This window comes from Microtus ochrogaster, unplaced genomic scaffold, assembly GCF_000317375.1.
Source record: "Microtus ochrogaster isolate Prairie Vole_2 unplaced genomic scaffold, MicOch1.0 UNK41, whole genome shotgun sequence".
NCBI classification, from domain to species: domain Eukaryota; kingdom Metazoa; phylum Chordata; class Mammalia; order Rodentia; family Cricetidae; genus Microtus; species Microtus ochrogaster.
In genome coordinates, this window is record NW_004949139.1 from 897,938 (window position 1) to 910,442 (window position 12,505).

A 12,505-nucleotide genomic window follows, 5' to 3' on the forward strand; every position below is an offset into this window, starting at 1 on the left:
CCCAGCGCCCCCGGTCGCGGCCCCCGCCTCCTGGCCGTCCCCGCCTCCTTCCCTCACACACCCCCTGGGCCGCCCGGGCCCCAGGCCTTCCCGGCGCTCCTCCTCCCTCTCTCTAAACTCCGCTGCGAGCCGGCTGCTGCTGCTGTCCGCCTGCCTCGCTGTCTCCCGGACGACTTCTCCTCAGGCTCTCCTTTCACACACAGACACAAACTCGCACACACACACACACACACACACACGCACACACGCACGTACGCGAACGCGCGCGCTCTGGCTCACTGGGCCGCCCCCTTTTCTCCAGCCCTGCTCACCCTCACCCTCACAATCCTTTAAACGCCGCCGTCGGGGGTGGGCGGAGGATTGATGTCCCTTCAGCATCATGCAGCCGCCGCCGAGGAAGGTGAGGGCGCCGCTGGCGGGGGTCTTTGGAGGTTTGGGGGGTGGTGGTGTGTACAAAGAACGCGGCCGGGGCGACCGCTGCGCCCCCTCCCCCTTCCCGCAAGGGGCCGTGACCGCTCTCGCCTCTTGGCTCGTCACTGAGTTGCCGCCTGCTCCGGGCAGGGGGTCGCGTGTGTGAGGTGCCTTTCCGACAGAGGGGCTGCCAGTGCTTGTCCACCACGCTAGGGAGGACACTCCCTCCCCCCTAAACATTGACTAGAGGTTTTCGGGCATGCATATGTGTGTCTATCTGCATGGCAGTGCTGCCCAGTGCAAAGTGCATTCTTGGGGCTGCAGGGAGGGGAGGCGGCAGAGCCCCTGAAGATAAGCCTTGTGTGGATTTGTTTAGTCTGCGCCAGGTTCGAGCCCTCTAGTTGCTTGTCGACACCCCACCCATTGGCACATTTGCCGGGGGGTTTCAAGTCTAGCCTCAAGATTTGGCCTGTTTTTCCCACGGGCCTGCGGAAAAGAAGTTGGTACGGTCACCGCCCTCCCACTTCCCAAGGGAAAGTAAATTAAGGATTGACTGGTCCTGCTCCCCCACCCCGGCCAGCCCCGCCTCTGGCTAAGAGGCCAGGAAATCGGTGGAGCTTCCAGTTTGAAAGCCAGAACCTGGCGATGCGTGGCTTGAGCTCTACCGCTGGGGTTTGCATGGCTTGGGTGGCGGTGACGGGCGCTCTGGGGCTTGCCAGCAGCTTCCCCGCTGCGCCGCTCTTTTTTACCTTCCGGGCGGCTAAGCCTGTGTCCTTGTCTTTTTACATTTTTCAGAGGGATACTAGATACCTACTTTGAGAAGTGGGGAGAGACAGTTATAGCTTCCCCTCGTGGGCAAACATTTGCCACTCACCGTCTCTCTTTCCTTTCCTTTCCCTTCCCTTTCTTAATCTGGATTTCTCCAGTTAACTCATTCCCCACCCTTTCCGCCTGCACGTGTACCCCATCTCTCCGTGTAGCTTTGCTCCGGTGGTCAGGATTCCGCCAGAATCGTAAACCAATTGCAACCCCCGGGGTCCGGCCTGGCCGGGAAGGCTCCAGCCAACTGGCTTTGGCGGTTCTCACTGTTTGAAGTGGGGCTGCCACCTGGCCTGGCTTACTGGGTTAGTTTAAAAGCCCTGCATATGCTGGAAGGTCACTTTTTCAGTCTCCTTTGTGAGAAAGAGCTTGTGATTTGATGCGCCGTCAGAGTGGAGGATATCATTCTGAGATGGTGTGCCTTCCTGCAGTCATTATGGTTTTATATTATGTAGTTTACTCATGCATAGTATTTCATGATTGTGTAAATTTCAGTTGCTAAGTATTAGATACTGTATGGTTCCTTCCATCTATGGTTAATGCCTGTAGTTTTGAGAAGAAAGAAGACAGAATGACAGTTTGCACTCTTTTAAACTGTAATTTTTATGTTTTTGAATTTTTATTCATCCCTGTTTTAGATCCTTTGGCTAATTTTTTCATTAGTTATAGTTAAGTAATAAAACTAGGTGGCAAATAATGAATTTTTTAGTCTTTAGGGAGAGGAAAACTAGAAGTATACATTCTAACAAATATTGTCTTCTTTAAGTATTTTTTCTTGTTCAAATGGTAGTAAAAGCCTTTATAAATACATGCTATGTTTTAGGTGAAAGTTACACAAGAACTGAAAAACATTCAAGGTGAGCAGATGACAAAACTTCAAGCCAAACATCAAGCAGAATGTGATTTACTTGAAGATATGAGGTAAGATTACAGTAAAGGGTTGGAGAGCTGCTCTATCTGCCGCTGAGGACCTTTGAGTTGCCAAGACCCAGGATCTGATGATGGAATTTCCTTTTGGATCTCCTGCTTTCAGGCTGCAGATTTTTGACTCAGCTGCAAGTTAGAACTGGAACTAACAACAGTGCAAACTTTCCTCAGTGTACATGTACTACTGAAAAATAAGGCCTCAAGAGCCTATCAGTCAGTTTGTAATCACTCAGCTGAAAACTTTTACATCTTTTCACCAAGTTGTAAGTTATTTATTGGCTTTAACAATTCTACACAGGCTTTTAAAGCTGACACTATGGTTAATATCTGGGACGAGCCAGTCACCCCAGATAATTTAACTGTTAAAACATGGCAAGTATAACTTTGTCCAGATGCACAATTCAGTGAGAAATATTTGTCATATTTTATTAAAGTAACTTATAGTCATGATCGGGGGAACTGTGAATTTACTAGATAAGATATTGCACTCATATTGTGAAAATGAATGTTATAACTGAGCGTAGTAAGATGGACATGGTGGCACATATCTGAAATCTCAGTAACCTCAGCTCTCTGGAGGCTGAGGTAGGAGGAGCACAAGTTCAGGGCCAGCCTGAGCTACAAAGGGAAACTCTTTTTCAAAAAAGAAAAAAAAAGTGGATATTATAAACAAGAGCAGAAAGTAGGAATTATTTTATTAAAGGAAGCAACCCCCCCACACACACACACACTTTTTTACTTTATGGGGCAGGATTCTCTGTTGTAGTCCTGGCTTTTCTGGAACTCACTGTGTGGACCATGCTGGGTGGAACTCACAGAGATTCTTCTGCCTCTACCTCCCAGTGCTGGAATTAAATGTGTATACCATCTGGCTGAAGAGATGGCTCAGAAGTTAAGAGCACTGGTTGCTCTTCCAGATGACCTGAATTCAATTCCCAGTGTCCACATGACAGCTTACAATTGTCTGTAACTCCAGTTTCAGGGGACCTGACGTCCTCACACAGACATAAATGCAGACAAAACGCCAGTGCACATGAACTAAATAAGTCATTAAGGAAAAAAATGGTGTGCACCTCCATGCCTGGCCTGTCACCTGTAGTGCAAACTGACAGTTCAACAGATATTTTTGTAATGGATAAAAGATGACTTGCATATTCAAATAGAGCAGCTCCAATTCTTACTCTCTTTCTGGCTTCCTTCCTTCCTTCCTTCCATTCATTTATTTAGTTTCTTGGTTTTTTGAGACAAGCATTCTCTGTGTGACAGCCTTGGCTGTCCTGGAACTTGCTCTATAGACCAGGCTGGCCTCTACCTTCCAAGTGTTGGGGATTAAAGGTGTGCACCATCACTGTCCAGCCCAATTCTTATTCTTAAAATACAATTATCAATGTCAGATGGTGGTGCACACCTTTAATCCTAACATTTGGAAGGCAGAGGCAGGTAAATCTCTGTGAGTTCGAGGCCAGATGGTCTACAAGAGCTAGTTCCAGGACAGGAACCAAAACTACAGAGAAACCCTGTCTCGAAAAACAACAAACAAACAAACAAACAAAAATACAGTTATCAAATTAGAATTAAAACTGTAAATCATAAGGTGGCTATTTTCCATAGATCCTGACATGTTTCATGACAAACATTACCATATATTGTTAGGATAAAATTACGTATGTTTCAGATAGCTGAGCTGTTTATGGCTCGAAGATTTTAAAGAGTTTCCCCCCTCGTGCTTACTTTAGATACTTTTTATGAACATTCCTTCCATACTACTGTCTTTTTAGGAATTCTAAGGCATATAAATCTGTTTTCATTCATTTTGAATATAACCAGTGTTGATTTTCTGACTGGAAATAGCATTATTTCAAATCTAAATTTGTTTCTCTTTTAAAATAATTGTTTAGATTTTTTTGTGTATATGTGCATATCTTTATGTGTTTATCCCATATATATGTAGGTACACATGTATGTCTTCATGTGTATATGCCATGTGTATGTTAGATACATATGGAGCCTAGGAAAAAGTGTTGAATCTTCTGGCATTAGAGTTGCAGGCAGTTGTAAGTCACCTGATATGAGTACTGAGAACTAAATTCAGGTGTTCTAGAAAGTGCACTTAACCACTGAGCCATCTTCTTGTTTCTCTTTTTGTGTCTTTTTGTTCTGTTTTCTTCATATGGGCTTGTGGTGGGGGTTCAGGTATTTGCCTTTTTTTTTTTTTTTTAAGATTTACTTATTTATTATGTATGTGGTGTTCTGACCGCATGTATGCCTCAGGCCAGAAGAGGGCACCAGATCTCATTATAGATTGTAGTGAGCCACCATGTGCTTGCTGGGAATTGAACTCAGGACCTCTGGAGCAGCCAGTGCTCCTAACCTCTGAGCCATCTCTCCGGCACCCAGGTGTTGGTTTTAAGTTGCACTGGTCATTGAATCCCAAGGCCTTGTATACATTCACAGCTTCCACAAGTAAGTTTTTGAATTAAAAAATTCCTCTGTAAGATACTAAAGCTTGATATGATTAAAAATTCAGTTTTAGACATCTGTTAAGTGTACTAAGATATTTCATAAAAATCTAGATAAAAGAAGTAATCAATTTTTGGGAAGATTTCAGGAAGGAAAAGTTAGTGTGTAACTAGAGATCTCATTGATGGTGTCATCTAAGGACCTCTAGATTTCATGTTTCTCCTTTTTGTTTGTACCACACTGCACGAGCTTAAGGTCAAGAGTCTGGACACTGGAGTCATTCAGTCTTGGATTTCTGTCCAAACTCTTACGTATTAGCCATGCTGACTTTTGAAAATTGACTTAACCTTTCTAAACTTTAGTTTTCTCATTTGTAAAAGGGACAAGAATACCTTTCATTCATGACGTTATGCATATCAAATGATAGTACATACAAATGCCACATAAATTAAAGTTGATATTGATTGGTGCTCCTGCTGTTGCTACTGTTTGAATTCCTTCTACTTCATCTGCTCTCCTTTGCGTCATTATAGCAATATTCTAATTACCACAGCAGTATATTCGTGTTTTCCTTTCTTCAGTCTCTTTAGTAGTCTTCCACGTCGTGATTAGTTCCTCTTTCTGTGGCCTAACACCTTGTGATAGAATGGCTGTAGACATCCTTTTCTGCTTTAATTCTTAGCATTTTATGCATCCTTTTTCCTTTGGCCACTCAGGACAGCTAATTATTTGTATACAGCTGTCGTTTTCTTCCTCCTCCTCCATTATTATTATTATTATTATTATTATTATTATTATTATTATTTTGCATTTTCATGTAAGTTTTTACCTGGGCTGACTTGGAACTTACCCTGTAGGCTAAATTAACCTTGAATTTGTGACCAATCAATCCACCTGTTTCTGCTTCCTGGGACCTGGGATTGAAGGTTTCTCTGTGTAATCTTGGCTATCCTGAAACCTGATTTTTTTTTTTTTTTTGAGCTCTACATTTTTCTCTGCTCCCCTCCCTGCCTCTCCCCTCCCCCAAGGTCCCCATGATCCCAATTTACTTAGGAGATCTTGTCTTTTTCTACTTTCTACTTCCCATGTAGATTAGATCTATGTAAGTCTCTCTTAGTGTCCTCATTGTTGTCTAAGTTCTCTGGGATTGTTGGTTTGTAGGCTGGCTTTCTTTGCTTTATGTTTAAAAACTACCTATGAGTGAGTACATGTGATAATTGTCTTCTGTGTCCGGGTTACCACACTCAAAATAACGTTTTCTAGCTTCATCCATTTTCCTGCAAAATTCAAGCTGTTGTTATTTTTTTTCTCCATTGTGTAAATGTACCAAATTTTCCTTATCCCTTCTTCGGTCAAGGGACATTTAGATTGTTTTGAGGTTCTGGCTATGACAAACAAAGCTGCTATGAACATAGTTGAGCACATATCCTTGTGGCACGATTGAGCATCTTTTGGATATATACCCAAAAGTGGTATTACTGGGTCTTGAGGAATGTTGTTTCCTAATTTTCTGAGAAATCGCCACACTGACATCCAAAGGGGTTGTACCAGCTTGCATTCCCACCAGCAATGCAGAAGTGTTCCCTTTACCCCACAACCTCTCCAGCATAAGTTTCATCAGTGTTTTTGATCTTGGCCATTCTTACAGGTGTAAGATGGAATCTCCGTGTTGTTTTGATTTGTATTTCTCTGATGACCTATGTTGAGCGTTTCCTAAAGTGTCGTTCGGCCATTTTAGATTCCTCTGTTGAAAGTTCTCTGTTTAGGTCTGTACTCCATTTTTTTTTTATTGGATTATGTGTTCTTTTGTTGTCCAATTTCTTGAGTTCTTTGTATATTTTGAAGATCAGACCTCTGTTGTGGAGTTAGTGAAGATCTTTTCCCATTCTGTAGGCTGTCATTTTGTCTTGTTGACCGTGTCCTTTGCTTTACAGAAGCTTTTCAGTTTCAGGAGGTCCCATTTATTAATTGTTTCTCTCAGTGTCTGTGCTGCTGGGGTCATATTTAGGAAGTGGTTTCCTGTGCCAATGCATTCAAATGTACTTCCCACTTTCTCTTCTATAAGGTTCAGTGTGGCTAGCTTTATGTTGAGGTCTTTGATCCATTTGGACTTGAGTTTTGTTCATGGTGATAGATGTGGGTCTATTCATTCTTCTACATGTTGATATCCAGTTATGCCAGCACCACTTGTTAAATATGCTTTCTTTTTTCCCTTTGTTTTTTTGCTTCTTTATCAAAGATCAGGTGTTCGAAGATGTGTGGATTGATATCTAGGTCTTCTATTCAGTTGCATTGGTCCTCCTGTCTGTTCTTATGCCAATACCAGGCTGTTTTCAGTACTGTAGCTCTGTAGCAGAGTTTGAAGTCAGGGACTGTGATGCCTCCAGAAGTTCTTTTATTGTACAGGATTGTTTTGGCTATCCTGGGTTTTTTGCTTTACATATGAAGTTGAGTACTGTTCTTTCAATGTCTTTGAAGAATTTTACTGGGATTTTGATGGGCATTGCATTGAATCTGTAGATTGCTTTTGGTAAAATTGCCATTTTTACTATGTTAATTCTGCCTATCCAAAAGCATGGGATATCTTTCTACTCTGAAGCTTGTTTTATAGATCAGGAGAGTCTCAATCTGCCTGCTTTTGCCTCCTGAGTGCCGAGAGTAAAGGCATGCACCACTACTGCCTGACTGATCATGGCAACTCTTATATAAGAAAGCATTTAACTGGGGTTTGCTTATTGTTTCACAGGTTTAGTCATGGACTGCATGGGGAGCATGGTGGCGTGTGGGCAGACATCGTACTGGAAAAGTAGCTGCGTGTGAGAGAGACACACAGATAGGCAGGCAGGCGCTGGATCTGGCTTGGTTATTCGAAACCTCAAAGCTCACTCCCCTGCTGTACACGACAAGGCCACACCCACTAATTCCTCCCAAGTAGTGCCACTCCCTGATGACTAAGCATTCACATACGTGAGCCTGTGGGGCCATTCTTTTCTTTTTTCTTTTTGGTTTTTAGAGACAGGGTTTCTCTGTATAACAGTTCTAGCTGTCCTGGAACTCATTTTGTAGACCAGCCTGGCCTTGAACTCACGGAGATCCTCCTGCCCCTGTCTCCTGAGTGCTGAGATTAAAGGTGTGTGACACCACCGCCTGGTGTGTGCCTGTGGAGATGAGAGGTTGAAGTTAGGAATTTTCTTCAGTTGTTTTTTATCTTATTCACTTTGTGTGTATGCATGTATGGTGTGTGTGTGTGTGTGTGTGTGTGTGTGTGTGTGTGTGTGTGTGTGTGAAGGCCAGAGGTATTTTTCTCAATCATTTCTACTTTATTTGCTGAGAAGTAGGTTCTCTTGCTGAACCCCAAGATCACCAGTTAGGCTGGTCTATATCAACTTGCCACAGGGGTCCTCCATCTCTGGGTTTACAGACAAACTGCCATGCCGCCTTGGCTTTTTTATGTGGGTTCTGGGGAACTGAACTCTAGTCCTCATGCCTGGCAAGAACTTTATTCACTGAGCCATCTTTTCAGCCCCTCTCCATCTTATTGTTTGATGCAGAGCCTCTCACTGAGCCTGGAACCCACTGGTTAGCTCGACAGGCTGGTCAACAAACCCCAGGGATCTTCTTGTCTGCTGTTTTCTAGGCAAGCACCATCACAGCCTACTTTTACATGTATGTTGGAGATCTGAACTCAGGTCTTCATCTTTCATGGCCCCATTACTGTGCTTTTTGACATAAAGTCTATCTCTATTATATATAAGATGTATTTGGGCATGGTGGTATATGTCTGTAATCCCAGCATGTGGGAGGCTGAGGCAGGAGAATTGCTATGAGTTTGAGGCCACCCTGGACTACAAAGAAAGTTTCAGACCAATTTATGCTACCAAGTGAGACCCTGTCTCAAAAAACCAAAACAAACCAACCAAATAAATAAAAATTTAAATGCAGATTCTGGTGTACCAGGCATTAGCAGAATATTTTAAAGGAGTCAGTGCACTATTTTTTCATTCTCATATAATTGTAAGTACCATATACCATTACCTGCTAAAATACCCTTTTAGGTCTCTCAGTCTCTGTCTGATGGTTCAAAGATGCTTTTGGTTTGCAGTCTCACTCTTGTGGAGTAAAGTGGCTATGCTTGTGCTACACAATTAAACTTCTACTTACACAGAACAAACAAAGGGGCTCAAGATTTTTTGTAGTTTCATGTGATAGGAAAAGTTCTCTGGAAATACTATGCCTTCTTGGGCATGACAGTTAAATCCACGAGTGTCCTTAAGAAGCGTTTTACACTGGGCGTGGGGGCGGTGCGTTTCTTTGATCTCAGCACTTTTTAAAATTTATTTTTTATTAATTTAGTGATCTGCTGGAATGTATACCTACATGCCAGAATTGGGCACCGCCACCATGTGGTTGCTGGGAACTGAACTCAGGACCTCTGGAAGAACAGCTGGTGCTCTTAACTGCCGAGCCATCTCTCTAGCCCAAAAGCTGGGGATCCTCTCAGATACAGAGAGCCACTGTTCTCTCCAGATTTTTTTTTTTTCCTCCTGAGACAGGGTTTCTCTGTGTAACAGTCCTGGCTGTCCTGAAACTCCCTTTGTAGACCAGATTGGGCTTGAACTCACTGAGATCCTCCTGCCTCTGTGAAGCACGATTAATAAAAACTCAGAGATAGATATTGGTGTTCAACCAACTCAGAGAGATATTGGGGTTTAACTTGAATTCAGAAAAGCAAAGCAGCCAGCCACTCTTATCTCTACCTTACTCCAAAATGGTGATCCTGCCTCCAAGAATCTCAGAATGAGACTGTGTCTGAGAGTGATTTCCTCCCATTTTTTATTCCTCTCTAGTACTGGGATTAAAAGCATGTACTGCCTGGTTTCTATGGCAACTAGTGTGACTATTAGGATTAAAGGTATATGTTACTGCCTAGTCTGTAAGGCTGACCAGTGGGGCTGTTTCACTCTCTGATCTTCAAGCAAGCTTTCTTTATTAAAATACAAATGAAATACCACTACACCTCTGCCTCCCAAGTGTTGTGATTAGAAGTGTGTACCACTACCACCTGGCTAATTTCAGCATTTAGAGGCAGAAAGCAGTCAGATCTCTTGAGTGTGAGGTCAGCCTGGTGTATGTAATGAGTTGCAGGACAGTCAGGGCTATGTAGAGGGACCCTGTCTCAAAAAACAAACAAGCCAGGATTGGTGGTTTACACCTTTAATCCTAGCATTTAGGAGGCAGAGGCAGGCCAGGGCAGTTGCAGAGAAACCCTGTCTTGAAAAAATGAAAAACCAAACAAAAAACACCCACAAGCAAACAAGAATACATTTTAAACCAGGCATGGTGTAGTGGACCGTGCCTCTAATCCTATTATTTGGGAAGCAGAGGCATGAGGATCTCTCTGAATTTGAGGCCGTCTTGGTTTACAGAGTAGTCCCAGGTGAGCTAGGGTTACATAGTCAGACACTGTCTCAAATAAAACAAGTACCAAAATACCCAAGAATCAAACATTTTTATTTTATATTTTTTAAATTTTTAGATTTATTTATTATGTATACAACATTCCTTCCATGTATGCCAGCAGGCCAGAAGAGGGCACCAGATCTCATTGTAGATGGCTGTGAGCCACCATGTGGTTGCTGGGAATTGAACTCAGGGCCTCTGGAGGAGCAGTCAGTACTCTTAACCTCTGAGCCATCTCTCCAGCCCAGAATCAAACATTTTTATTTTGTCTTTTTTTTTTTTTTCTGAAGCTGAGGACCGAACCCAGGACCTTGCGCTTGCTAGGCAAGTGCTCTACCACTGAGCTAAATCCCCAACCCCTCAAACATTTTTAAAATCTGGTTATGGTAGCACATATCTTTGTTTTAAGCATTTGGGAGATTGCAGAAGTTTGCAGTCATCATGGACGACATAATGAGTAGTTTAAAAACAAACCAGAAGCTTTTAAACCCCCAACAAACTCATCTACTTGGAGGCACTCTGGGCCACACTGTTAGCAAAACTAGGGGTTGGAAAGATGACTCAGTGAGAACATTTACTGTTATTACAGAGGGCCTGGGTTCTAGTCTCAGCACCCATACAGTGGATTATAACCTTTGGTAACTCTGTTTAGTGGATCTGACACCCTCTCTGGCCACTGTGGGCACTGCATACATGTTATGCCCATACATCCAGGCAAAACACTAATGTATATATACTATATGTACATTTCCTTTTATTTAGTACAAAGTAAATAAATCTTTAAAAAACAGAACCAAATAGGGCATTTTACAGAAATGTTTCATTTCCACAGGAAGACCTAAGATGGGATTTTTATTTTGTTCATAAGCTCACTAAAGCCTATAAAATACTTCAGATAAGCAAAACAAGTTACTCATCTTAGGAAAATAAAACAAGGACTGGATAGTTGACTTATCTGTTAAGAGTACTTGTCACTCTTGCAGAGGACCCAGCTTTGGTTTCTAGCACCCACACGATGGCTTCCAGCCATCTGTGACTCCAGTACACTCTTCTGACCTCCATGGGTACTGCATGCTTGTGGTGAACATACACACATGCAGGCAAGACTCTCATACTATAAATCTTAAGAAACAAAACCCACGTCACTATAGGTTTGTCAGTTGGCTCAGTAGGTCAAGCTACTTGCTTGTTAGCAGGAGTTTGATCCCTGGCACACACATGTGGAAAGAACTACGACGAGTTGTCATCTGACGTTCACGTGCCTGCTGTGGAACCTGCAGGGGAGAGTAGATTGGTAGATCGACTTGTAAGTTCACTTATCGTAAGCCAGCAGCTATTTAAAAATGATCGAAGTCAAGATCTGTCTTTTGAGCTTTGCATGGTGGCACATGCCTTTAATACAGTGCTCAGGAGTCTGAGGCAGGTGGATTTCTGTGAGTATGAGGCCAGTTTGGTTTACACAGGGAGCTATAGGCTGGCCAGCTAAGGCTACACAGCAAGATTCTTGTATCAGATACCAGATGAAATAAAACAAAAATCTGTCTTGGGTACAGTTATGATGGACAGAATGCTTTAAACTAGGTCCACCTAGGAGAGATGATTGTTCAGTTAAGAGTATTGATAGAAGACCCGGGTTCTATTTCCTGCACCCACTTTGGGGCTCACAGCCTTTTGTAACTCCTGTTCTGGGGGATCTGTGCCTTCTTAAGTCCTCTCTAGGCCCAGCATACATGTGGTATACAGACTAAATTCAGGCAAAACATTCAAACACAAAATTTTATATATATATATACATACATATATATATATATATTTAATTTTAAATAAATATTTTAATTTTTAAACCTTTAGAAAGTATAAGGTTATGTGTGTGCTTTTTAATATTCCATAGGAAATGTATTGCGATGTGGTAAACACACTAGTAGATATATCTCCATTATGCATCTTCAGGTTTTGAATATCTGTGAATTTATTTGGAGATGAGGACTATAGAAACTTTAATTTGATTTTCTTTTAATCCTGACTGACAACTTTATGATAATCTTAATTTTCAGAGTGTCTCCCTCTTTACCTAAGCTAATGCAGAAGTAGCTCTGTATTAGCACAGGTGACTTTGGTACATTGATAGATAGCTCTCAGAGCAGTTACTTTAAGAAGTAGAATATAATATTTCCTGCTCAAACACCAGTTTAGGCTTCTGGTTCTTTTTCTCTCCCTTTCCCTCCAATACAAGTTGAGCAAGTTGAGTCTGCTTAACAGTTTTTGGATTTTGGAGCATTTCAGTTTACTCAGATATTATAAAACCCAAGTGGATCTCTGTCTCTGTCTCCTTTCATCGCCTGATGAAGGTTAATATTCAGGAGAATGCCTATATGTTTTTCTTTGGGTTCTCCTTCTTATTTAGCTTCTCTAGGATCACGAATTATAG

At 42.3% G+C, this 12,505-nt stretch overlaps 1 protein-coding gene across 2 annotated transcripts in view; it reads left to right on the forward strand.

The window, feature by feature from the left end:
• Positions 1-22: 22 nt before the first annotated feature.
• The window catches only part of Fchsd2 (FCH and double SH3 domains 2), a 213,763-nt gene continuing 201,280 nt past the window's right edge, over positions 23-12,505 (forward strand). For both annotated transcript variants that reach the window (XM_005368781.2, XM_005368782.2), the window contains exons 1-2: positions 23-400; positions 2,054-2,151. In XM_005368781.2, coding sequence (XP_005368838.1) covers positions 380-400; positions 2,054-2,151 — 119 coding nt within the window. In that variant the 5' untranslated portion in view covers positions 23-379. The remainder of the gene's footprint in view (positions 401-2,053; positions 2,152-12,505) is intronic.